The following is a 24,897-nucleotide window of genomic DNA, read 5'->3' as shown; positions in this document are numbered from 1 at the left end:
TGCATTTTGTATCCCAGAAGGGCTTGAGGTTTGAGCAGAATTTTTGGTGCAGGTTTACTGCTATTTCAGAGCAGCCACTGTCAGTGAATGCCATTGCAGTGATTGCATAGTAGTCAGTGGTCTTTCAGTTGTCCATTTGCTGTCTTTTCCTTTGCGGGTACACTTGCATTTATTCTTGAGCTTGCAATCATATCTCTCAATGAGAATTTTGGTACCATGATTGAGGTAGATAAGTTGGATGGACCCAACGATGCTTTGTGGTCGTGTACACTCAAGAATACCTTGGTTGGAAAGGGCACATGGGACATCGTGAATGGTGATGAGGCTAGACCTGCTGGCTCTAGCAGGAGTGCATCATCCACTTCTGGAACTACCACTCAGGCTTCTATGACCGCTCCCACAGAAGATCAAAAGACGTTTTATCGCGGGGATGCCCAAGCGTAGTCTTTGATTGCATTGCCTGTGAAGACACACATTAAGTCCACTATCAAGTCATGCAAGACCACTTGGCTGTTAGCCCCAGTTCCAGAGATCCCCTAGGCAGTGATCTAGGCTTCTCTGGAACAGGTTGGTTTTTCTTTTAGCCTTTTCATACTCAGCACCTTCAAGGCTGTTGTTTTGTATGAAATCTTTCAAGTATTAATAGAAGGTTTCTTTCTTTGGAAAAAAATAAGGGCAATTAATACAATGCATGTGCCCCAAAGGAGAGCATCTCCAGATCCACAAATCACTCCACTGATTTCTCAATCACACCTAATTGAACCTTCTACCAACCTAGTTACACTAGCCACAACCCTTGTACCCCTTGGTACACCCCATTACATCAATTTGTCCTTCATACCCCCCCACAAATTGATGACCTCACCCCTCGGCAGTAGTACATGGGATGCTCCATGGCTTGCCACAATCATGTGGCAACACACATGGCCCCAACCGGTGACTCACTCCTAGGATTCTTGGTTTACAATTGGAAGATTGGACAACGACTATGTATGGAAATCCCCATGGGTCCAACAAGGTAAAACCTCAAACAAAGGACTAACGATCATTTAAGGGGGACATCCCAGAGCAGAGAACTCTTATTGACCACACACACAAACAACTTAGAAAACAAATGGGTCATCACCCTCATCAAGATTAACTTGGATGGTGAAAGCAGTCAGAGCTTTAAACTCCTCTGGCTCTTCTTCTTCTTCTTTCTCTGCTTCTTCCATAAGGTTTGTTGAGCATTTCTTCTTTGTATAGCATTTTTTCTTAAAATGTCCAGGATTTCCACAAAAGTTGCACTTCATCTTGCTCTTGCTGGTGGATCCCTTGAAGTTGCTTTTGACAAAATATGCCCCATGCTCTTTGTAGTCATTACTCTTTATTTTCCCTCTTCCAAGAGGGATGCCTCAATTTCCACCAAACTAATCTCTGGTATATTGGTGAGAGTAGTGACAATAGTGCCATATTGATGAGAGTAGTGACAATAGCAATTACAATGTCATCATCAAGATCAAACTTGATGCTAGATAACTAAGTCAGTATGCTTTTCATGGAGTTTAAATGTGAAGAGATGGTTTCTCCTCTATCCAATTTCAGATCAAAGAATTTGATGAGCAAGCTGAACTTGGAACACTTTCCCTGTGCTCCGAAGACAAGCTGAAGATGATTCCATGCAGCATGATCAGTCTCACAGCCATCAATGTGGTGGATAAAAGAATCACTCAATCCAAGAGCAATTATGGCTAGTGCCTTTTCATCCATAGGAAGCCATAAAGCTTCTCCTTCCCTAGTGGTTGGTTTCGTTTCTTTTCCATTAGCCACATTCCAGATCCCCTTCTTTATAAGAATAAATTTAGTTTTAGCCTGCCAAGTATGAAAACCCTCTTCCTCAAACTTATCTATCTTGGTTTTGGAAGCCATAGGGAACGTCTTACCATTGATGTGGCAGTGCCTAGTCCCTTACAAGATAAATCTCTCTCTTGACCAATGGTTATAAATGTCTTAATCATTCAAGACAATCAAAGTCAAGAGAGTCAAACCAATGCTTTCCAAAGTCAAATAGCATGGTGGGAACAAAAGCCCTCAAGAAATTTCTCAGTTTGACTTGGTCAACTCTATCAAATCCACAAAACTGCCAAAACTTGAACTCAGAAATAAGCAGAGATTGGAGACTGAAATTTGCCCACACAGAGATGACTTTGAGAGGGATTTTGCAATAGAATGGAAGCTCTTTTACTAGAGGACTTCCACTAGAGAGGAATTGCACTGTTTCGTCAAGAATCGTGCGGCATTGTATGAGGAAGATCGACTGTGTTTTGGTCGATTGTGGGCAGATTAGTGGACCAAATGGGACCAAACTTCATCAGCATGCTCCTTGTAGAGTCGCCCAATAGTAGCTAGAGCCATTTTATGAATGGTGGCTCCTACGGGGAGAATTGCGCAAATCTTCGGCGGCTGGAAAATGTGTCGGCACGGGCAAAATACACAACCATTGTCTTTTTTTTTTTTGGCAAAAAAGAGACTTCTATTAAACACAACCATTGTCTGATTCCTCCTAGCTAGGGATTCGCCCCAACACAAGGATACTTCAGCTCTGAGGACAAGGGAAATGGCTTAGAGGATGGAGAGAACAAGCTTAAGCAAAGTTTGTGGGAAGAAAATGAAGAAAAGCTTCATTTGGGGAAGATGATGACATGGCACTCAAAGAGGGCTCAAGGAGGGTGGACGTGGCTCTGATACTACATGATGGAACAACAGCAAGGAATCAACAAGGAGTCGCCCAACAGCAGCTAGAGCCATTTTATGAATGGTGGCTCCTACGGGGAGAATTGCGCAAATCTTCGGTGGCTGGAAAATGTGTCGGCACGGGCAAAATACACAACCATTGTCTGATTCCTCCTAGCCAGGGATTCGCTCCAACACAAGGATACTTCAGCTCTGAGGACAAGGGAAATGGCTAAGAGAATGGAGAGAACAAGCTTAAGCAAAGTCTATGGGAAGAAAATGAAGAAAAGCTTCATTTGGGGAAGATGATGACATGGCACTCAAAGAGGGCTCAAGGAGGGTGGATGTGGCTCTAATACTATATGATGGAACAACAGCAAGGAATCAACAAATGAAGCAAAGAGAGCAGTTTATTCAGTGGAAAGGCCCAAAGGAGAGCATCTCCAGATAGGGGACTCCCAAAGGAGCAGCTACCATCTTCAAGTTCCAAAAAGAGCATCTAGACTGGAGATGGGAAGCCAGTCTTGTGCTATAAGCAATCTCCCCATGGGGCAAGCATACCAAGTTAGAAAGTCAACTCACACTTAAACTTCTTCTTATGCAAAACCATGGGAAACTGCTCTTAACCTGACAAGCTTCCGTTCCCTGGATGAATGCAAATCACTATGCCGTCCAACTGGTGTGGGTAATTAGGAGGAACATCATGACGTTCGAGGGCCCAACTAACAAAGAATTCTCTAAAATTGGTTTCTCAACAAGGGGAATTAGAGAGGAGGTTTAAAGATGGGGAGTGGAGGGAGAGTGACCCAAAGTGCAACTCTAGCAAACCCTTGCCCTAGAGAGAGTACTTCAAGGGAGGAGAAGGGGGAGCAAGGGAGGCAAGCAAAATTGACGAGGGCGAAGTGTAAGAGGCAGCATGATGTCCATGGGCACAGAGGAAGGGAGATCAAGGGAGGAATGGCTATGGTGCAGATTGGGAAGAGGTGGAGAGTAGGGAAGTGAGGAAATCAAGAAGGAGGCCACAAGGGAGATGGGTGTGGAGTCCAGCCTCAGGGTTGGAAGAAGAGGAGAGAGATGGTTTGGAGAGGTCGGAAACATAGGATGGTGTGAAATTAGGCAAACTTGTAAGGGAGTTGCACTAGTCGGAGGATCTAGTGGAGTTTCCACGCAGAGGGGAAGACCCCATCCTATGGATCAAGCTGGTTACCAATCATAAGCTCTAAACTTGGCTGGCCCATTGGCTGCTCTGGTATACTTAGAGGTGGACGTCCGCCTTTGGAGGCAGGAGTTCAGGTACGTGTGGGATCTACCCCATGAGGGGTGGAGCTCTCCGTTGAAGACTTTGTGCCTTGCTACAGTCCTTGTTTATTAGGGAGATCATCTCCATGGGTACTGGCGGCACTTGGCTGTCCTACGCACATGCTTTGCGGTGCCTTAATTACAAAACTATATTGTGTTAGAATTATTATTATATTCTAGCAATGACCAATGTAATGTAATAAGTAGGTTAGGGGCACTTTTCCCTCATTTGAGGTTTTCCCCTCTAACCACAGTTAGTTCACTAACTACGGTTAGTGAAGGATAAGGTTTTGTTACTTAGACAAAACCTTTTCCCTTTTGTTGTACATCTTCACTTCATCTATTGCAAGCACAACGTTCAGCTCTCTAGCTCTCTCTCTCTCTCTTTTTCTAACATTTGGTATCAAAGTAGCAAGACCCTGCTCCTAGCTCAACAGCTCCCTGCTCCTTGCTCACCACCCGACGTACAGTCTGTACGACTTGCACGTACCATCGCTGCTCTTCCGTACAGTCCGTACCTTCTGCTTGTAGTTCGTTCGTACAAGTGCCCGTCCGTACACTGCTCCTGTGAGCAGTCCGTACACTGCCATACAAGCGTTGTACGCTCGTTGTTTTTTGAGCAGCGCTGTTTGGTACAGGTACTTGCGATGTACCTTTGTTGTACGATTATCATACCGTACTGTTGACTATACACCTGCATCAGTCCATACGCATGCTTTCTTGCGCTATCCGTACTGCTCCCGACAGTTCTTTCATACGTACCTGTAAAAGCTCCTCCATCAACGTGTACTAGGCCGTACAACAGTACGGTCATCCGTATTGTTCTGATCAACCGTACCTACGTTGGGCCGTACAGCTCTCGTTAGCTGTCAGTACAGTCGTACAGTCCGTACTGTACGGGCTGTTCTAGTCCTTCTGCAAAAGGGTGCCTTGGTCATTTGGAGAGTTCTCATTGCAGGTAAATCTTGCAGGTGTTTTTATCTTTGTTAGGCATTTGTGCAGTGAGCCATTGTTTGGCTGTGGATTCAAGCAGGTGTATTTTGGGATTGAGGGTGTGCTCATTTGCACACATAGGCAGTAGAATTTGGTTCTTTTTGCAGATAAATGGCGCTTTCAGTCAATTTGCCCCTTTTTGAGTTGCAATTTCTTGCAAAAATTTGGGGCTTTTTGCTTTACACAGCAATTTCTTGCATTTTTGGGACTTTCAGGCAATTTGCCCTCTTTTGGATGCAATTTCCCTAAAGAAATTGGGGCTTTTGGCATTCTGATGCAATTTGGCAGTGTACAAGAATTTTGGGACTGTTGCAGGCAATTTTGGACTCATTTTGAGTGACATTGCAGACATTGGCAAATTCTACAGTGTTTTTTGGAAGTTTTTGAGAGCATTTGCAAGACAAATTGAAGTGCATTCTGAGCCTTTCACAGGCAATGACAGTATTTGTTACTGTGGGCAGATTTTTCTTTGCAGATTTTACTTGTGCATTTTATATCCCAGGAAGGGATTTCACTTGGTCAGTTTGCTGTATTTTTTGATATTATCTGGTATAAATGGCTCAGAACAACTCCAATGAGGTGTTCGGGGTTCTCACACAGGAGGATAAGTTGGATGGCACCAACTACTCCTTGTGGAGTCTCATGGTTCACAATATCTTGGTTGGCAGACATCTTTGGGATTATGTCAATGGAGATGAAGCAAGACCAGATACAGCTACTACACATGTCCTTCCTACAGTTGGAGGCAGGGGTAGAGGTATAAATGCAGCACAGGTGGTTGGAGCAGCCGCTCCAAGAGCTCCGTCCCTCCCCTCGTGTAGCCTCTCCGCCCCTCCCCTCCCGTAGCCTCTCTCTCTCCGCCCCCTCCCGTAGCCCCTCCCCATAGCCTCTCCGCCCCCTCCCGTAGCCTCTCCCCCCCCCCCCCCCCCTCTCCCATAGCCTCTCCGCCCCTCCCCTCCCGTAGCCTCTCTGCCCCCCCCCCTCTTCTCGTTCTCTGCCCTTCCTCCTGTAGCCTCTCCGCCCCTTCTCCCGTAGCCTCTCCTAGCTGGGCTGAACCCCCAACCCAACTAGGGGGTTAGCTCAGCCAGGGGGTAGTAGGAAATATGGCTAGCAAAGCATGGCCCAGCCTACCTTCCTCCTCTTCACATTCCCTCTAACCCCGAGTTGGGCTAAACCCCCAATCCAATCCGGGGGTCAGGTTAAGCCAGGGGGTGCCCAGTAGCATACTCATACAAAAAATAAGTCAAAACCCTGTCTAGCTGGATGAAAACCAAACAACCAGAAAAACCTACCAAAAGTAACAGTAGGAAATCTCGCTCGAAGCCTCTGTCAGATGAGAGTGATGAAATCACAAGTTTGTGGATAGTGCCAGAAGATGTGAAGCACAGATTCAGCATAGTGTAGGCATCTGTGGCAAAGAGCCGGAGCAATATGTCTATGTGCGAGTAACTGGCCAGATGGAAAAATGCCAAGTAGGACTCGCCAAAGGAAAAGCTGTTGCCGAAGAGGGACTTTATAATGCCAAAGGAGACATAGTCGCTTTCTCCACCACTTTAGTGGGCGATCCATATGCCAAACAGTATTTGCTCTGTCAGTGCCATCATCCTGAAGTACATCCGCCACAGAAGAAATGCCTTTGAAAGAGAGAAAATAAGAACGTCTGGGTTCTTGTATGGCCAAAGAAGGGTGGAATACTTTAGACCAATAAATATTCTCAGCCCTCAAAGAATTTCCCGACAAAGAATCCCTGCCATTCCATTCCAAGTGGGATAAAATATGTTTCCAATCAAGAAGCAGACGAGAGACAAAAGGGCAACCTCTGATCTTGCCTTGGATAGAGCCAAATAGGAAATCCCACTGGGTAGGCTGCCAATGCCCAAAAGGAGAAGTATCAATATGTAATAAAAGAGAGCGGATCATGAAAGCCCAAGGCTGATCTCCTTGCATAAACTGCAACATCATTTTCCCCTTGTGAACAAGTAGATGCATTTGAATAGTGAGAATGTTCAGACCCCCGTGCATCTTTGACAGAGACGATGCATAGAGAGTAATCTGAGACTTTTCTTGCCATTTTTGGAACACCAGAAAATTTCCATGATAGCAGATATAAAGGAAACCAGATCTGCCTTAGTGAACATGATGAGAGGCAGATAAAATTTATGTATGCTATCAAAATGGATTGTGTTATTGGCAAACGAACATGTAATGGCCAAGTTGCAAGCTTTCAATATTCAAGTTTTGCCCCCAACCTAGAGGATAGCCAAGATGTCGAATCAATTGAGAAGTGGGAACAATTTTCCCAGGCCACAAAAGACTATGCCATTCATGAGCACGCAACGGCAACAATTTTGATTTCTGAAAATTGACCCGAAGACCAGCAACCAATCCATATGTAGAAAGAGCCTGCATAATGATGGACAAATCACTCCGAGTATTTTTTGGGGTAAAGAAAGAATCATCAACATATGCTTGAGCGATCATGCTACGGCTGCCAGGAATCTCCAAGCCGTGCAACCGGTCAGTGTCCAAAAGGTGGTCCAGATATTGAAGCATTGGATGAGTGGCTATGGCAGAAAGTAAAGCACTTAAGGGACATCCTTGCCGAACAGAACAACCAAGAGTCCAGGTTGTAGAAATATCCCCTAAAAGTATGCAGGCAGCTTTACTATCTTGATATAGCCAAGTGATAACTTGCTGCATTTTTGTGCCAAATCCCAATGCTTGCATAGTCGATGAAATAAAATCCCACTTAACAATATCAAAGGCTTTGGCAATATCAACTTGCAATAGCAAAACATCCTGTTGCATGTATTTGGCATATTCAATTCCAACATAGGCATTAGCAATGTTATCTGTGATATGCCTATGCGGAACAAAACCATATTGCGCAGGATGCAACCCATCATGTAAAAACCCCTTTAGCCGATCGATAATCATTTTGGTAGTAACTTTGTAAATGACTGGCATAAGGGTGATAGGTCTCCAGTCAGCCAAAGATTCACAAATTTGCTTTTTTGGAAGGAGTTTAACAAGACCTCTCTTCCGAGGTGTCATACACTGTGCCGCATTATGCTTCACTCTCCCCTCTCCCTCTCAGTCAGCCCATCCTCCCACACCCCGTTGGGACTGCCTCACCCATTCCGCTGTCATCTCTGTTCCTCACTCAGCCACCGTCCAGTTTTCAGACTCAGTCCCACTCTTTCATGCCACAGGCACCACAGTTTCAGCATGGACATGGGTGGACTGACACACCAGAGGCCCGTGAGACCCTACTCATGGAGATACATAATTTTTGTGAGCGTGAGATGGAGTTGGCTCGCTTCGCACGGGAGCAGGTCCACTTCAACTAGGAGCAGAGCCGCATCATACAGGAGCAGGCTAGGGCCATTCGGGAGCAGGCGGATCTTATTCAGGGACTCAGACAGGATATCATGCAGCTCCGACAGGAGGTCACAGCCATACACACTGTCCCAGGGAGTACCCCGGTGGTCGAGGCACAGATTCCGAGCATGCAATCTGCTATTGAGGAGACTTCCAGATGGGTTGACGTGGCCAAATGGGAACCCACAAGGGTCACCGTTTCGGCTACCCTCATGGAGCAGCAGCAGAGAGCTAGTAAGGCTCTCAACATCAGAGTACGCAGGATCCCACGCACTGAGGCTACACCGATGGTAGATGCGACTACGTTTGTGACCGCTACCCTGGGTGTGGCTGAGCACAGGATAGAGAGGGCATGGCGGGTGGGGAGAGATCTCAACCGAGAGCAACCCCTGATCGTACGATTTCATGACACTTAGGCGCGACTTTCAGCTCTATGACGCAGGTCAGTCCTTCGAGATCAGCCAGCGATCTCTATGGATGAGGATCTCACACCTCTACAGGTTGAGGAGAGGCGCTCTTTGCTGTAGCAGCGGGATCAGGCTTGAAAGGAAGGGAAGTGGGCAGTGGTACGAGAGGGACGACTTCTTACAGGTCCCCGTAGGACACCTGCCCCCTCCCCTACATAGGGAAGCGGGGCCTATGAGACTCAGATATCCAAGACCCTGTCATGCACCATTTGGAACTGTAATGGTACCTTATGGTCAGAACCTTGGAACTTCTCGGAATCCTATACAGGCCACGACATAGTCTTCTATACAGAGACACATCAGAGTCCAGAGCTCCCTCTCCCAATAGTTAGCGGATATACATGGGAGTCTGCCTACAGAGATGAGACGAGGGGTACAAGAGGAGTTCGAGGTTCAAGTGGAGTTGCAGTCCTTTTCAGATCCACACTTCGGGGGATCATTTCAGTAGAGAAGAGAGATACACATTCCAGATTTCTTTGGATCCGGATACGACACATGGATAGCCAGGATCTGTTTGTCGCAGTTTGCTACTTCTCCCGGAGACCTCCCACTTTGCCAAAGATATTTGAGGTGATGATGAGACATCCCTATTTGCTGCCTTTTATCAGTCCATTGATGAATTTTCTAGCCGCAGAGAAGTCCTTCTAGTGGGGGACTTCAACGCGAGAACAAGGACCCATTAGGTACCACTTCTTGATTTCAGAGATGATTCCACTCTACTGGCAGATGTTGACCTTGAGGAGGCAGGTATGCTATGGGTTTCGGCTGAGAGGCGAGGTCCACTTTCATCCTATGGGCAAGCCCTGTTAGACCTGGGCAGAATACATGATCTCATTATCTATAATGGTCTTTACAGATGGCCCACTTCAGGTGGTTCACATGCTTTCCACATGGGGGGGGCTCCAGTGTTGTTGATTACATCATGGGATCCCCTGTCTTCACATCTCGCATTACTGACTTCACTGTTGCACCTCTCCCCCCCAGGGGCTGATCACACATACCTTTTCTTTCGCATCTCCACCTCCCTTCGCACAGCACCTTCCACCCCACTTAGGGCTTACTCCACCTACCACAATATACGCTTTGATCGGGATCACTCACCTTCTTACTCTGGCCGTCTGTACATACTTCTCGCTTATATTGACTTCATACCCCTTTTAGAGGATCGTGCTGCCCTTGTCACCCCCTCACTACACGAGGCTGCCATTCACGCCTTTCCCCACACCACCCGCTCCACCCGCCCACCACCCCTTGGAACCATACCCTGTAATAGTTGGTACGATGATGAGTGTAAGGCCTTACGCCGTCAACTCAGATTCAAAACCAAAAACAGTCTTCCGAGCGCACAAGATACGCTACTGAATACCGTAGACTGGTACGAAGGAAGAAACTAGACTTCGTTCGTCGAAACAAGGAGGAGCTACTGAACATTTTGTTTAGTAACAACTCTAAGGACTTCTGGCGGAGATTTCTAGAAGGACGGTCCCCTCTGCCACTCACTGACACCTAGATCTGGTTTGATTATGCACGCACACTTTATGACATCCCGAATCAGCCAGTCCCTAGCCTCTCACACATGCCTCGTCCCACATCCTGCACCCTCTTTACTAGAGGAGGGGTAAAGGATGCTGTAATGAAACTTCATAATGGCCGAGCGAAGGATCATGAGGGACTATGTACTGAGTTCATTGCATATGGGATTAACCTCCTAGCCCCGATCTTAGCAAAGCTTTTTAATGAAGCGGTTTGTTTGGAATTTCCACACACTTGGACCATTAACACTATCTCACCCATCCACAAGGCAGGGGATCCCATGAGCCCGGAAAACTACAGGACCATTATGATTGGACATGTCATGTCCAAGATTTATGCAACAGTACTTGACTTCGAGGTTAGTAGACTTGCAGAGTGTCAAGGACTCAGAGCAGCAGGACAGGCCGGATTCCGGCGTGATCATGGAACCATGGACCACATTCTGACGCTCAGATGTATCATCGAGGAGGCGAGATCACGGAAGCAGAGGGTCTAGGAGGGGTATTCCAGTGAACATAGGAGAGTGGCGTCCGATTCCAATCCACATGTGAGTTTGATGGAGCTCATTCAATTGAATCAGCTTTTGCAGGTACTCTTCTTGATGAGGAGGAGCCTGAGACATTTGAAGAAGCAAAGGATAATGAGCATTGGATGAATGCCATGCACGATGAGCTGCAGTCCATTCATAAAAATCAGACTTGGGATGTCGTGGATTTGCCACCAGGTAAGAATGCCATAGGTACACGGTGGGTTTTCAAAGTCAAAAGAAAGCCAAATGGGTCTATTGATCAGTGCAAGGCAAGGCTGGTTGCAAAAGGATATGCTCAGAAAAAGGGCATAGATTATGAGGAGACTTTTGCTCCTACATCCATGATGACCACCATCAAATCAGTTATAGCAATGGCTGCAAATTTTGAATGGAATGTTCATCAATTGGACATTAAAACAGCTTTCCTTAATGGAGACTTGTTGGAAGAGGTTTATGTCAAACAACCTCCGGGTTTTGAAATTTCAGGAAATGCACATCAAGTATGCAAGCTGAATAAAGCTTTGTATGGGCTAAAACAAGCCCCACGTGCATGGTATGCCAAAATTGATGCCTTTCTAACCAGCAAGGGACTGCACAATAGTCCAACTGAGAGCACCCTCTACATCAAGAAGGATGGGGGGGATATTTTGGTCATCATTCTTTATGTAGATGACATGCTGCTCACCGGATCAAATGAGAAAGTAATTGCAGATTTCCAAGCCCAATTGAAAGCTACATTTGATATGTCAGACTTGGGCTTGTTACATTTCTTTTTGGGGATCCAGTTTACTCAAGAGAAACGTATGTTCAAAAACTCTTGGATAGATTCAACATGCATGATTGCAAGCCTATGTCCACTCCCATGGAGCCGGGTGAAGCTTACAATGCATGATACGAGTGAATCAATTTCTGTCACACTCTAAAGTCAAGCTGTTGGATGCCTCATTTATCTCTGTAATACACGACCTGATGTTCAGTTTTCAGTTTCTCAGGTGAGAATGTATAAGCACAGCCCAAAGATTATGCATTGGCAGGCTGTAAAACGCATCTTCCGTTACTTGCAAGATACAAAGTCTTTTGGCTCGATGTTTCCAAGGGGGGGTGACTTGCAGATGCATGCTTACAGTGAATCAGATTGGGCTAGAGACTATGATACTAGGCAGTCCACCAGGGTGAATTGTTGCTTTTTCTTGGTTGAGCAAGAAACAATCTACAATGGCTACCTCCTCATGTTGAAGTTGAGTACAGGGCAGCTTTCACAGCGACAGTTGAATGTGTTTGGCTGCATCGTTTATTTGCTGATCTTCATCTTTCATTGGAGGGTCCTTCTCCGATTCTCACTGATAGAGTGAGTGCTATAGCAGTGGCAAAGAATCTCGTGTTTCATGCTCGCACGAATCACATTGAGGTTCACTATCACTATGTCAGAGAGAAGTTGCATGCAGGAGAGATCGGTATGATCTATGTGTCAACCCATGACAATGTTACAGACATCTTCACCAAAGCACTTCCACGTGAAAAGTTTGAGGCATTTCGTAGTGCCCTGAACTTATCTCCTTTTGGTAATTGATCATTTCCTTGTACATGACATTGGCACTGCAGGGGGGTGTTAGAATTATTATCATATTCTAGCAGTGACCAATGTAATGTAATAAGTAGGTTAGGGGCACTTTTCCCTCATTTGAGGTTTTTTCCCCTAACCACAATTAGTTCACTAACTACGGTTAGTGAAGGAATTAGTTCACTAACTACGGTTAGTGAATAATAAGGTTTTGTCACTTAGACAAAACCTTTCCCCTTTTGTTGTACTACTTCACTTCATCTATTGCAAGCACAATGTTCAGCTCTCTAGCTCTCTCTCTCTTTTTCTAACATACTACACCTAAAGAAATGAGAAAAACTCGTTGATTACGGCATGCTCTAATGATTTAATATGTAATGCAGAAGATGGCATAGAATCATGTGGGAAAAGTAGATATGCTAGATGTGCAATTAACAAGTAGAAATGCAGCAACATACCTTTTTGGAATGCCCTGCTCAGAAGGCAACATCAGTTTAAGGGTGCTCTGCCAATAGTTGGAAGAGGGAAACTTGTGCATAGGTATTTTGATCCATAGTTTGGATGTATAAACTTCTTTTTTCCAAGGAAAATGAACTTTATTAATGGTCAGTATGTACATAATAGGGATGTAGGAAAGAATGTAATAGGTTGTGGGAGTGGAAAAGAAGAAAGGGGCTTTGGGGGCCGGGGGGGGGCTAATGTTGCGCTTGTAAGCCAGCCATAAAGTTGAGCTCATCCCAACAAGGTTAAAATGGTAGCATGTTCCTTCAGAACCATCAAACAAGCGATGATATGGGAGGGTTTTTTGGGTCAAAAACTTTATTGACCTGAGAACAATAGACCTAAGCCTTCAATCAATGATTAACCAAAATCTAGCAGTGTTCTTCTCTTTACTTCACAATGCTAGAGCTCAGTTGTTATATATTATGATATCATATAAGGTTTAAAACTTGTGGTTGACTCATCCTGATGAAGCCCCATGCTTGCTTTATTGATGCACATAGGTGCTCAAGTGTTGGTCTTGATGGTTGCAACTGAAGACCAAGTAGAGACGGCACTATTTGGAGACCATGGAGCAGTCACAGGTTTTGTTAACTTTTTTGGCTTTCTTTGAGGACTGAAAAGAGACTTTTCTGGCCACATCCAAAAGTATTGTTTGCAATAAATTGTATAATTAGTTTTTTGAAAAGAAAATGATTTTTTAATGTCGGTCTCATTTTGTTATTTACAGCTCTTCCAGATGGATGCACCATTCTCTTATGCTCTACAGTATCTCCCCTTTATGTAAAGGAACTGGAACAACGCCTTCGGGGTAATTTTTTGTCCACAACTTGCCTGGCTTGGCGTGCCTGAACAATGTTAATGCAGTTTTCTCTTCAAATTTCTAGATATGAGGAGCTTCTCATGGGACAAAAGGTCGGGATCAAACTATCGAAAATTGTTTTTTTTTTCCAAAAGATTACTTAATGTATGAATGAAAGCTGCAAGAGCAAAAATGCCACCTCATCTGACTCATGTCCCTCGAAAAACATCTGAGGGGTAGTAAGAGAGAACCATGCCACTGATCCCCAAGTCATGAAGAAGGATGCTCTATGAAATATACAAAGAATCCTGGCAACACCCTTCCAGATCGTCCTTGCCTGTCTGGACTCCCAGAGGCAATGCTGAACTGACTCAACTGCTGCGTGGCATCGAGGACAAGTAGGGTCAGCCCTGAACCTAGATCTCCACAAGTTCATTGCAATCCCTCCATGAATAGAAAGCCAAAAGAAGAGAGTGATCTTTCTATTTCTGAGGGATTTCCAGAGCCTCCTCCAAAAAATTTTCAGCACCTTTGCAGAAATCTGAAAACTATCCCAATGAGGAGCTCTAGAGGGCCTCCAACCTCTACTGCTAAGCTGAAATCTCCTGGCATTTTTGACTTTGTAACAAAAGAAGGGAATACTCTTCTCTTGGTGCCCTTGATCAACCCATTCCCACTCCCCTGGGTCCCACTGCAAGAACCTGATGGACTATCGAAAATTGTTATTGGGATATAGTCCATATTTCTAGTCTATTGTCAACGTGTTGGGACATGGAAGGATTATGGGTCCTATTTTATTTCCTTGGCTTTCAAAAGTTTTACGATGTTTAAAATGAACCAGATTTTTATCCCTTTTATTATCCTTCTGCATCATACTGTCTTCAGACTGTTCAAAATGTTCTTGCCTTAGCACATCTTTTCCAAGAGGAAGTCAACTGTTAAATTGTGTGTGTATGCTTTCTCATTTTCCTGGAAAATAGAGGAATTCATTCTACTGTAGATAGGGGAGAACTATCAGCTCATGTATAGTTGGAAATACTAAGCTGCAAACTTGCTGCTGCTTTATCCTGGCCTGCTAATTTTGTTGTATTCCTCCTCCTAATGATTGTTGCTTACAGCTTAATCGTCTTCTACTTTGTTTTCTATATATTGAGCTAAAAGTAATGTAATATTCACATACTACTACAAGTGTTCCCATATACTCAGCCTCAGTGGATGAAAGAGCAATAGTGTTTTGTTTCTTGGTCACCCATGAAATATTGCCAATGCTGAAGAAGTGTAGCCTGTAGTGGACTTTTCATCTTCAGTACTTGCCCAATCTTTGTCACAAAACCCTTGCAGCTTAGGTCTTATGACAGCCCATAAAGTTTTCAGAAATGCATAGTACCTTTGATTCGTAGTACCTTTGTACGCAGGGATTCTTTTGGCTGCCCACTAGTGGCTGGCCTCAGCATGTGCCATGTATCGACTAAGACAACTCACTGCATGTGAGATGTCAGCTTAGTGATCATAAGATTAATCAAGCTGCCCACTAAATGGCTATACAAATTGGTATCCACAGCTTGCTCATCCACATAGCTTGAATGAAGAGATTTTGGACTACCTTTTGATTAGCCTTCTCCTTTAGTGCTAGCCTTCATCATGGCTGAGTCTGCCCTTCACCTCCGGAGTGTTGACAGAAACTCAGTACGAAGACTTTGTATAAATTGATGCTCAAGTATGTGTGGGTGTGTGGATTTGTATGTGTGAGAGCATATTTTTATACCATGGTCTACACCCACTATTGGGCGCTGATGACGTCAGTGGGGATGTCATAGTAGCTAGTCCCTGCCATGCATGATGGAGTTTATGGTTTTCAACCTTGTGAGTGACTATCATGAGATTGAAACTGCACTATGTTGTGTTTTTAGAGGATGAGTTTGGGAATGTTCCTGGATTCATCTAGGTATATCCACTTTTAATCCTGTCTCCATGGGAGTGGGCCTGCTTGGGGAATTTTCCGAGCAAGCCTTTAGCATACTTTGTTTGACTAACAAAAAGATATTAGTGTGCTGCGACTTCTATGCTCAAAGAATACTGCGATTGTCCCAAATCTGTCATCTCAAACTCTTTCCATAATGCTGCCTTGAGTTGATCTATGAGAGTTTGATCATAATGATGAGATCATCCACATTGAGAATGAAAAGAAAGCAGTATTTTTAGAGAGGCTGGGATCTGCTGATCAGGATTTTTTCATGTCAAATGTCTCAAAGGAGGCATCTATCTTGGTGTACCATGACTTGGATGTCTGCTAAGTCCATAAAGTGATTTGAACTAGATGGCTCTTGCATAGAGACCTCCTCATCCAAGTCTCCATTTAAGGTTATTTGGCATCCATATGCCGCAAGGACCATGAGAAGTCCGCCACCATGGATTGCACTGCCATTTTTTTAATCCATGAAAGAGACTTCTAGTAAGTATGAAAATAACCCGCGAGAGCAAGCTCAATGCGGAAATACATCATGCTGGAAATGAGAAAAAACACTCAACCCTGATGTAGTCTCTGAGAAAAAAGGGGAGCCCCTCCATTCCGTAAGGAATATAACCCTCCTGGAAGAAGCTACTCTGGAGGACCCTTGCATGCTCGCCCAACTGGCCATCAAAGGGTGAATGGTATCTGCCCAAATACTGACCATGGTATGAGAAGGGTGGACCTGAGATCCATCAATGGCCTTTGTGCATCTGGCCCTCTAGATCTACCAAGGAGTAATACTAGCCAGTATCTCTCAAGCAGAATCCACATCAGCATGCACTGGTCTATATTGGGAGATAGGCACGTCCTCCAAAGAGCAAGGCTGAACTAGGTGCCATCGAATAGAAATAGCCCAGGAAGCATTCTGCCACTCGTAGAATATCTGAGGACCTGATAAAGAGAGCCAAGCCACTGATCCCCATGTGATGAAGAAATGCATAAGCAATGATGAACCGACTAATCTGCACACGATCACCTTGGAGTAAGTGGAATCTGCCCCCTAATTTGGACCTCCACCTATTTACTACAATCCCTCCATGTATAGAAAGCCAAAAAAATAAAGTATGACATGCAATGCTACAGTTCTAGCTTGTGGACAAAGCTGAGTGATAGGGAATTTAAATCCATGCTGATTTTACCCAAAGATTTTAGTTAATCGCAGCCTAGGAAAGCATCTATTGGGCCCATATCCAATGCCAAGAGATCCCCAACAAATTCATAATCCTCAGAGAGCTTTATCCTTGCATCTTGACAACAAAATTTACTGACCAAATGCTGTTCATTTGCCACCTCTACTCTCAGCCCATGATCAATCTCAGTAACAATCAGTCCCACCTTCTGTAAGGTCTTAGAATTGATGAAACTATGAGTGCTACTGCTGTCCACATGCACATGAACAGTCCTGCCATTAATTTGTCCTTTCAATTTGATAGTTTCAGCACTTTTGGCACCAATCAAGGCATGAAAACAGATAGCATAAATTGTTTACTGCGCATCCCAATAGATGTCCTCTTCATCCACAAAAGCATTTCCATTTGCATCCTCTCGCGCAAGAAAAGGCATAGCAACCTGATGCTCCACATGAAAGACTTAAGGCCAAGGCCTCGCATGTTACATGTGGGCTGAGTGTCATCGGATTGTATACCATGCATATTATGTTTGTTAGCACCACTGGGATCAAAGGGGAAATCAGCCCCCTTCGTGGCTCCAACATCTGGAGCTTCTTCCATGACCTGTGCACCCTCTGAATCATCATGAGTGGCATCGAAAGTCTCAGAAGCATCCATTAAATCCTCATCATCTGATATCTCAATAATCATGCTGAGTTTTGCAGTACCACTGTTACGCATTTTGCAAACTTCCCGATGCTCAGGGGTCCACTTCTCACCACACTTAAAGCATAAGTTTGCCCGCTCTCTGCTGTCCATAATATGTGTTGTTTAAATTCTGATTTTTCATTTCCAACACTTGGCTTAGTTCCTGGCTTAGCATCAAATGGCCTGTATGGCTTAGCATATGGCATCTTACTGCCTGTAACAGTGGGAAACCTCGGAAATGGTGCTGCTGCTGATTTTCTTTCATGCCAATCAGTCACCTTAGGCTTCTTCTCAGCCTCATTTGCATTCCCATATGCGCTGCCCGTTCACATCTTATACTTGCTGGCATATTTGGGCTCAAACACCTCTGCCAATTGGGCTGCACGCTCAATTGTTTGAGGGTTACGTGCCTTAACATCTGCAGCGAGAGAAGGACTCAATCCTTGGATGAAATGCAACAACTTCCCTCTCTTACATACATCCTGTACAAACAAAGAAAGTCTCCAAAATTGCTGCAAGGACTCTTGGATGGTACCAATTTGCGATAATGCATAGAATTCAGCCAGATATCACTCCAGTATGAGTGGGGATACAAATGTGGTGATCATCAACTCGAACTCTTTCCATGTGGCTGGCCTCTGAGGCGAGTCCCTCATATAACACCAAACAAGTATGTGCATAGTCCTGCATGTGCATACCCGCAATAATCTTCCAACTTCGTAAGACACTCCTCCAGCTCATTAGGTGTGCGAGTGTCCCTTTTGAACTTATGCACTATGAGTTTGTCCATGATATCCTTGGCTTCATAATTCTTGTGTGTATAACCTCCTGAAGTGCGAGCATCTTCACGCTTGAGATTTACATAATCGGAGAAGGACATCTCAAGTTTGATGGCCTCAGGTAGGACCTTATATGAATGCAAAGAATCTGCCAGCATGATCAAAAGTGACTTGTTGCCCACCACTAACCTCCTGCTGCGTAGTAGCTGTTGCCATCTGATGCACTGGCTGCGTCTAGCTATATGTGCTCGCTAGTGGAGTGATAGGTGCATGAACCCCTGGCTGGGTCTCTCTCCGAAATGATGGCATACCAAAGGGGTGAGAAGAGGACTGCTGACCTCTCTCCCAAGGGTGTGGGCTGCCATATAAACCAAAGCTAGCTCCAGGCATACTCGCTGGCACGGTAAAAAGAGCACTAACCGGATGCACACCAACGGGTCGGCCCAAAAAAGACGTTCTCAGCTTGTATAGATGCAAAAAACAGTGAGCCAAAAGATGGCCTGCCATCCTGCAATAAGGTGCTCTGTGGCACAGTAAATGCATGATCTAAGTCTAGATAATCCTCGTGTTGGGGTGCATGCAATTGTCCAGAAGACTGATGCTCATAGGCACAGCGGGCATCTGCCATAAAACCCCTACGTGGAGTAGACAAAACATCCTAACTGTCTGAGTGGTCCCCTTGCTGGGAGCGGGCTGCTTGCCCTTGTCCTGCATAGCCTGACCAATCTATTGCTCGAGTTGCTGTCCCATCTGGGCAAGAGCTATATCCTACATAGCCATGGCCGTGGTTAGCTGTTGGCTGAACTCCTGTCCCATTTGGCGGATGGCACCCTGGAGCATAGAAGCAAGGGTATCCAAAAACTCTGTCTACGCTGCCTGCGCTTTTTGAGATGCAAGAGAGAGGCTGAGTTGTAGGGATCTCTGTACCACCAGTGGATGCACCCACTGTGGAAGGCAAGTGCTCATGCTGAGCTACCTCAGCACTATCATGCAATGTATCCTGAGGGGCACACTTGGGTGGCATGGTTACTGCCACAGGACAACAAAACCTTGCTGTAATGAGCACTTGATAGAGCTTGTAGAAACACTAAAAGGCCGATGGAGAAGCTCAAGAGGACAATCAATGAAGAGGCTTCAAAATGGAGTCGAAATGGCTCCAAACAGGGCTATGAAAGACCCCTAAAAGGAAACTGGAAATTTTAAATTTTACCCCTTTTCTTTTGTGGGGGGGGGGGGGTTCCCTATGTCACCTAGAACTGCTAGGATAGCACCAACCTAATACCTCTATGACAGTTAGTACACTGACTTAGTGTAACCCAACCTAACCTACTAATTGAACCTTAGTTAGGTTAACCTAAATGACCAACTAACCCAACCTAGCTAACCTAACCCAAATAACTAACCCAACCAACCTAATCGTGGGTAACTTAACCTAAGAAAACATGAGGACTAAGGTTTTTGGCAAGGCTGGATGGGCAGCGGGGCGGCGTTAGAAATCGACGGACGACAGCCATAGCGATAACGAGACTGGCACACAGAATGGTGATGATGGAAATGGTCACGAAATAGTGACAACGGCAGCTCACAAAACAACGAGTGGCTCACAAGATGGGCTCACGGCTCACGGTGACTCATGACTGGCAAGACAAGCTCAGTGGCGATGGTGATGAAAACGGGCAGTTGTCAGCAAATGGAAGGCTGAGTTCATGCACACGTCGTTGACGATCAAGTGGCGGCTCGTTTGGGCTCGTTTGTCTTGGGCTTGCAATTGAACGAACCACAGTAGCATATTCAAAACTTAAGCTCTGGGTGTTGATGGAACGAATATGCTCAAGCTGCAAGCGATGGTGTCTGTGTGTTGTCGTCTGGCTTCTGAGCAAGTGAATCGGTGCGTGTTGTGTTGTTCGTGTGGTGTGTGTGTTGAGAAAATCTGTGTGTGTGTGTGTGTGTGTGTAGGTCGTTGCTGCTCAGCTTCCCCAAGCCCCCGTACAGGCCCGCGTCAGGTCTCGTACGGACGCCGTACACCCGTACGGACGCCGTACGTTCGGTGAGTTTCTTCACTGCGCAGCCCCGTCCGTGTCAGCTCATCCCTCGATTCCCCCCCCGTACCTTTTGTCCTTTCCCGTACAGTTACTGCGTCACCCTTCCGTTCATCTCCATCTTCCGTACAACCCATGCGTCATCTTTCAGAAGCCCCGTTCATCTTTATTCTCCGTACAGTTCCTGCGTCACCTCTCCGTACGTCTTAGTCCCTTCGTAGACTGTCTTCCGTACAACCGTACAGCATGTACTTTCCGTACAGTCCATACAGTTTCTGCTTCCATTCTTTACTTCGTCCGTATAGTTCTACTCCATCTCTGCAATTTCATCAATCCCATCCTGTTTCCCTCTATGGAGGATCAGTTTAAAAGTTACTCTCGCAAGGATTCGTCCCGGGATTCCAAAAGACAGCAACTTGATTTCTCTACTGCAGATTCCTTAGATGCTCACTATGTTTTTGACATCCTTAAAGATGAATTTCAGCACAGCCGGAAGGAGTGGGCCAAACCTCCCCCGGCCATCAAGTATAAGTTGAAGCTGCCTTCCTTGGTTGCTCCTCTTCGAAAGTGCTCTCAGCAAGCAGTCATCATTTTCTTCCCAGGAAAATTACCTTCAGCAAATGATGTCGCCCAGTGGGTTCAGGCATTGTTGGGAGGCTGCTTTGTTGAAGGAGTATACTTTGCTTCCAGAGGTTTCTATGAAGTGCATTTTTCGGATGCCTCATATCGTCAGCAGATACTGGAGATGTTGCCTCTATTCTATGGCAGACAAATGGTGCATGTCATGCCATGGTCGCCAAACAAGGATTACCACAGCCTCATTCAACATCATTGCCCTGTATGGGTTGAGGTAGTGGATTTTCCGGACTATATGAGGGCTGAGTTACCAAGTTTGGTAGCTACTTTGGGGCAAGTTGTATGCCCACCCCGTCCTTCGGGTAATCGCAATCGCTTTTGCGTTCTTTGGGATACAGATCACCCAACCCCTCCTTCTATTGGGGTAGAAGTGGAGGATGTTCCCCTTGGTGAAAAATATTTTGATTTGAAATGGGGAGTCTTTGCAGGTGCTTGTTTCACATGCCATAAGTTTGGCCACTTAGCTTCACAGTGTCCTGCAATCCTGCATCAGCTCCCACCTACAGCTATTGCTCCAGAAAATCCTCCCCCCCCCAACTTATGGCCCAGGGCGTAAGGTTATGCCTACTAAACTGGGTGATGTGCCATCTAAATCCGTCCCTTCTAAAGAAAATGTGGTTCAGGTTTTTAGCCAAGCAAAAGGACAAGGGCAAGGGCAAAATTTCAGAATCTCATGCCTCCCCCCAGGGTGCCTGGTGGCAACCCAAAAAGGTATTCGCTCTCAAACCACGTCCTCTACAATCTCGCCATTGGGATGCTTCAACTTCTACCCCTGGTCAGACCTCTACCCCTGCTGACAGCCTCACTTCGCAACTGTGGGTTGATGTGTTAAAAAAGGGCATCCCTGTATGCGACAATGATGAGGATCGTAGAGCTAATGATCCAGGAGGCCAGGTGGATGTTGATGTCATGGCTGAGGCCTGACAGCTTATACTTTACTCTGCTTTTGGTTTGACTGTACATATCTTCTATGTCTACTTCAATTACTTGCATCACATACAACGTTCAGGGTCTTTGCAATGTCAATAAGTGGAGACTTTTCTGGCATTATGTACATAGCATGCATCCCGATGTGATCTCTTTACAGGAACACAACCAACACTTCTTGGCTGGTCAGCAAGGTCACTATGCTGGTTATGATATTTTTTATGCTGGTACAATGCACTTTTCGGGGTTCTGCATGCTAGTAAAACATGATATGCAGCCCATGGTTGCTTACAATGACCCTCAGGGTCGATGGATGGTGATCAGGTGCACTTGGTAGGCTGATCTCTATGAAATAGCATCTGTTTATGCATCACAAACCTCTGCGACTAGAGCTCAAATGTGGGTCTCCCTCAAACAATATCCAGGGCTGTCCAATGCTTTTTTGTGTGGAGACTTTAACAACTCACCTGCCACTAAAGACAATACCACTCATCGTTCTCACAGGATCCCCACTGAGCTTCGACATTGGGAAGATATGCTCTCATCCCTGCATGCAGAAGATCTATGGCTCTCAACAAGGGACAGAGATATGGGTTATACATATCATCACAATGCCTTTACTCTTGCCCTGTTTCTACTGCTTTTATTCATGATTGGAAGAGAATTCTTTCATATGCTAAATGGACAGGTGCTTCCTCTCATCATGGTAATTCTTTTCGCTTGGAAAGCATCCATTGGAGCAAGGTGTTTGAATCGCCTCTCGCTTTACAGGCACCTATTAAAGCATACAATCTCATGAAATTGGGCATAAGATTTGTTGGCGATGTTGTGGATCAACAAGGATGTATGCTTTCATTTCCACAAGCTTGCAGGACATTCTCCTTGGGACTGCATCATAGGTCCATTTGGAAAACACTTTCAACTATGTTGCAGCCATTTATTCCGATTCCTCCACTATTTGTACAGGACAGATTACTGGACTGGAATTTGACTTCCTTACCTCCTGCTATGCATACGCTTTCAATGCATAATCTGACCTCCTCGAAGGTCTACAGGTTTCTTCTCCCACCGCCATGGATTGACAAGCATGCCAACACTCTTTGGAACTTGGATAGGCCTTTATCTTGGTGGCAATCACGACTCATGAAAATCTGGAAAGCCAAATTGCCATTAAAACAAAGGCTTTTCTTTTGGAGATGTATAGTGGGAGCTTTTTCCATTGGGGTGAAATTGGCAGCACGTCGCATTGCTCCCTCTTCCTGCCCCCGTTGCTCTCATCACCGCGAGGCAATTCCTCACCTCTTATGGTCTTGCCCACACTCTCGCCTATTGATCACTCATGTTTCCCATTTGCTGCGGCTTCGGTTTCCCTCTATCCGATTTGGGAAACTCTTCTGGATGTTTGGATGTCTCTCATCTCAGATTTCTCCATTCCTCCTCTTCTTTCACTAGACTCGCTTTTGGGTACTATGGACCATTTGGACACAGAGACTGCATTCCAGGATGGGTCAACAGTTTCCTCAGACATATATTTTCTTCAGAATGTCTCTCAAGCAATCCTTATATGATAGTTTTGCTGCAAGGGACTTGGATGCTACTAGCCTTGAAGTGTTCTCTCACTGTTTTTGAGTTCTTTCATTGGGCTCTCCTTTGGAGTCTAATGTCATGTACATTGATTTTATGTTAATATAGTCATCTGCTTTCACCAAAAAGCAAGTGAATCGGTGCAGCAGTTTACCCTCCCTCTAGGACTCTGGCGTAGAGGGAAAGAATGAGGGATGAACAGAAGCAAAAGGTGCCAAGGTTGATGCTTTGATACCAATGTAGAAAAGGGATAGGGACATATTTGGAGATAGGGGATAGAGGAGCAGCAGGGAGAGAGAGATAGGGGAAAAGGGTGAAGAGGAGGGGCAGGAGAGAGAAAGAAAGAAAGAAAGAAAGAAATTTTATTAAAGGTCCATGGAAGGCCATACATGGCCTATGGGACACAAAATCATCCGGAAAGGAAAATACATCATCAATGATGCGCCAACTAGGTGGCCTCATCGTAATACAGCTAAGAGAGAGAGAGAGAGAGAGAAAGAGAGAGAGAGAGAGAGTAGGGAGCAGGTAGCAAGAAGGAGGTGGAAGCATAGATAGGATTAGATGTCAAATCAAAAAGTACATAGTAGGTGGTGGATGGGGACTTGTATAGTCCCTCCACATTTTCCACCTGAAGGGCCTCTAACTTGGCCCTTTTCCCCCTTCATTACAGCTTACGTCCGCCAATCAAAAGAAGAATCCACTGGGCTTTAGAACGGGAAGATAACTCCTTGTCCAACAACAAGGGGGAGAAAAGAGTTCCATAGTGAAATGCATGTGCCTCCCCTGCTTTGGCAGGTGACCAAAACGTGTGGCCTGAAAGCAATTTACCTGACTTTGTGCAATCTCTGTCATCCAGCTTGTGCTCCTGAATGAAAACTGCCATTTCAAACTTATCCTTTGTGAAAACACTAGAATGAGGCCGTGGCCAAGAGGACCTGGTTGTACATGAGGGCCCGCTGTGCTAGAGAGTTTGTCCAAGCTCCAAGATAAAAGCTTACACTTAGCACAAGGGCAATTCGCTGCTTCAATATATGAAAGCTTGCACCACACACTCTCTAGCACAGGGGCAATTTTCTACTCTGCTGAAATGTGAATGCCCACTTTGTAGTGTTGTGCCCTCCACAAAAAGATCCAGGTCAGCTGCAAACTCTAAATCTAGAAGCTTGTGCTCCTCATGGATGGGTTAGTGCATCCCAATGAGGCCAAGCATCTGGGAGCATAGAAAGTATTCCGGAGCCTTTGCCATGAAGTGGAAAAGGAATGGAGCTAGAGGGTAGGCCTGCTGCAATGAGCGGGAAACTCCCCTGTGTGACTCCTAATAAGCAT

The 24,897-nt window shown here is 45.3% G+C and overlaps 1 protein-coding gene across 1 annotated transcript in view; it reads left to right on the top strand.

The window, feature by feature from the left end:
- Nucleotides 1-24,897, top strand: part of LOC147901170 (ketose-bisphosphate aldolase class-II family protein) — a 386,949-nt gene that overhangs the window by 105,935 nt on the left and 256,117 nt on the right. The window contains exons 14-15 of the mRNA XM_087375500.1: nucleotides 13,480-13,560; nucleotides 13,707-13,787. Coding sequence (XP_087231626.1) covers nucleotides 13,480-13,560; nucleotides 13,707-13,787 — 162 coding nt within the window. The remainder of the gene's footprint in view (nucleotides 1-13,479; nucleotides 13,561-13,706; nucleotides 13,788-24,897) is intronic.

Source organism: Dipteris shenzhenensis, chromosome 6 (assembly GCF_047967505.1).
Source record: "Dipteris shenzhenensis isolate YYH24624 ecotype China chromosome 6, Dip_SZ_1.0, whole genome shotgun sequence".
Taxonomy (NCBI): Eukaryota; Viridiplantae; Streptophyta; class Polypodiopsida; order Gleicheniales; family Dipteridaceae; genus Dipteris; species Dipteris shenzhenensis.
Note: the sequence above shows the minus strand (reverse complement) of the source record. Positions and strands in the feature narration are given on the sequence as shown.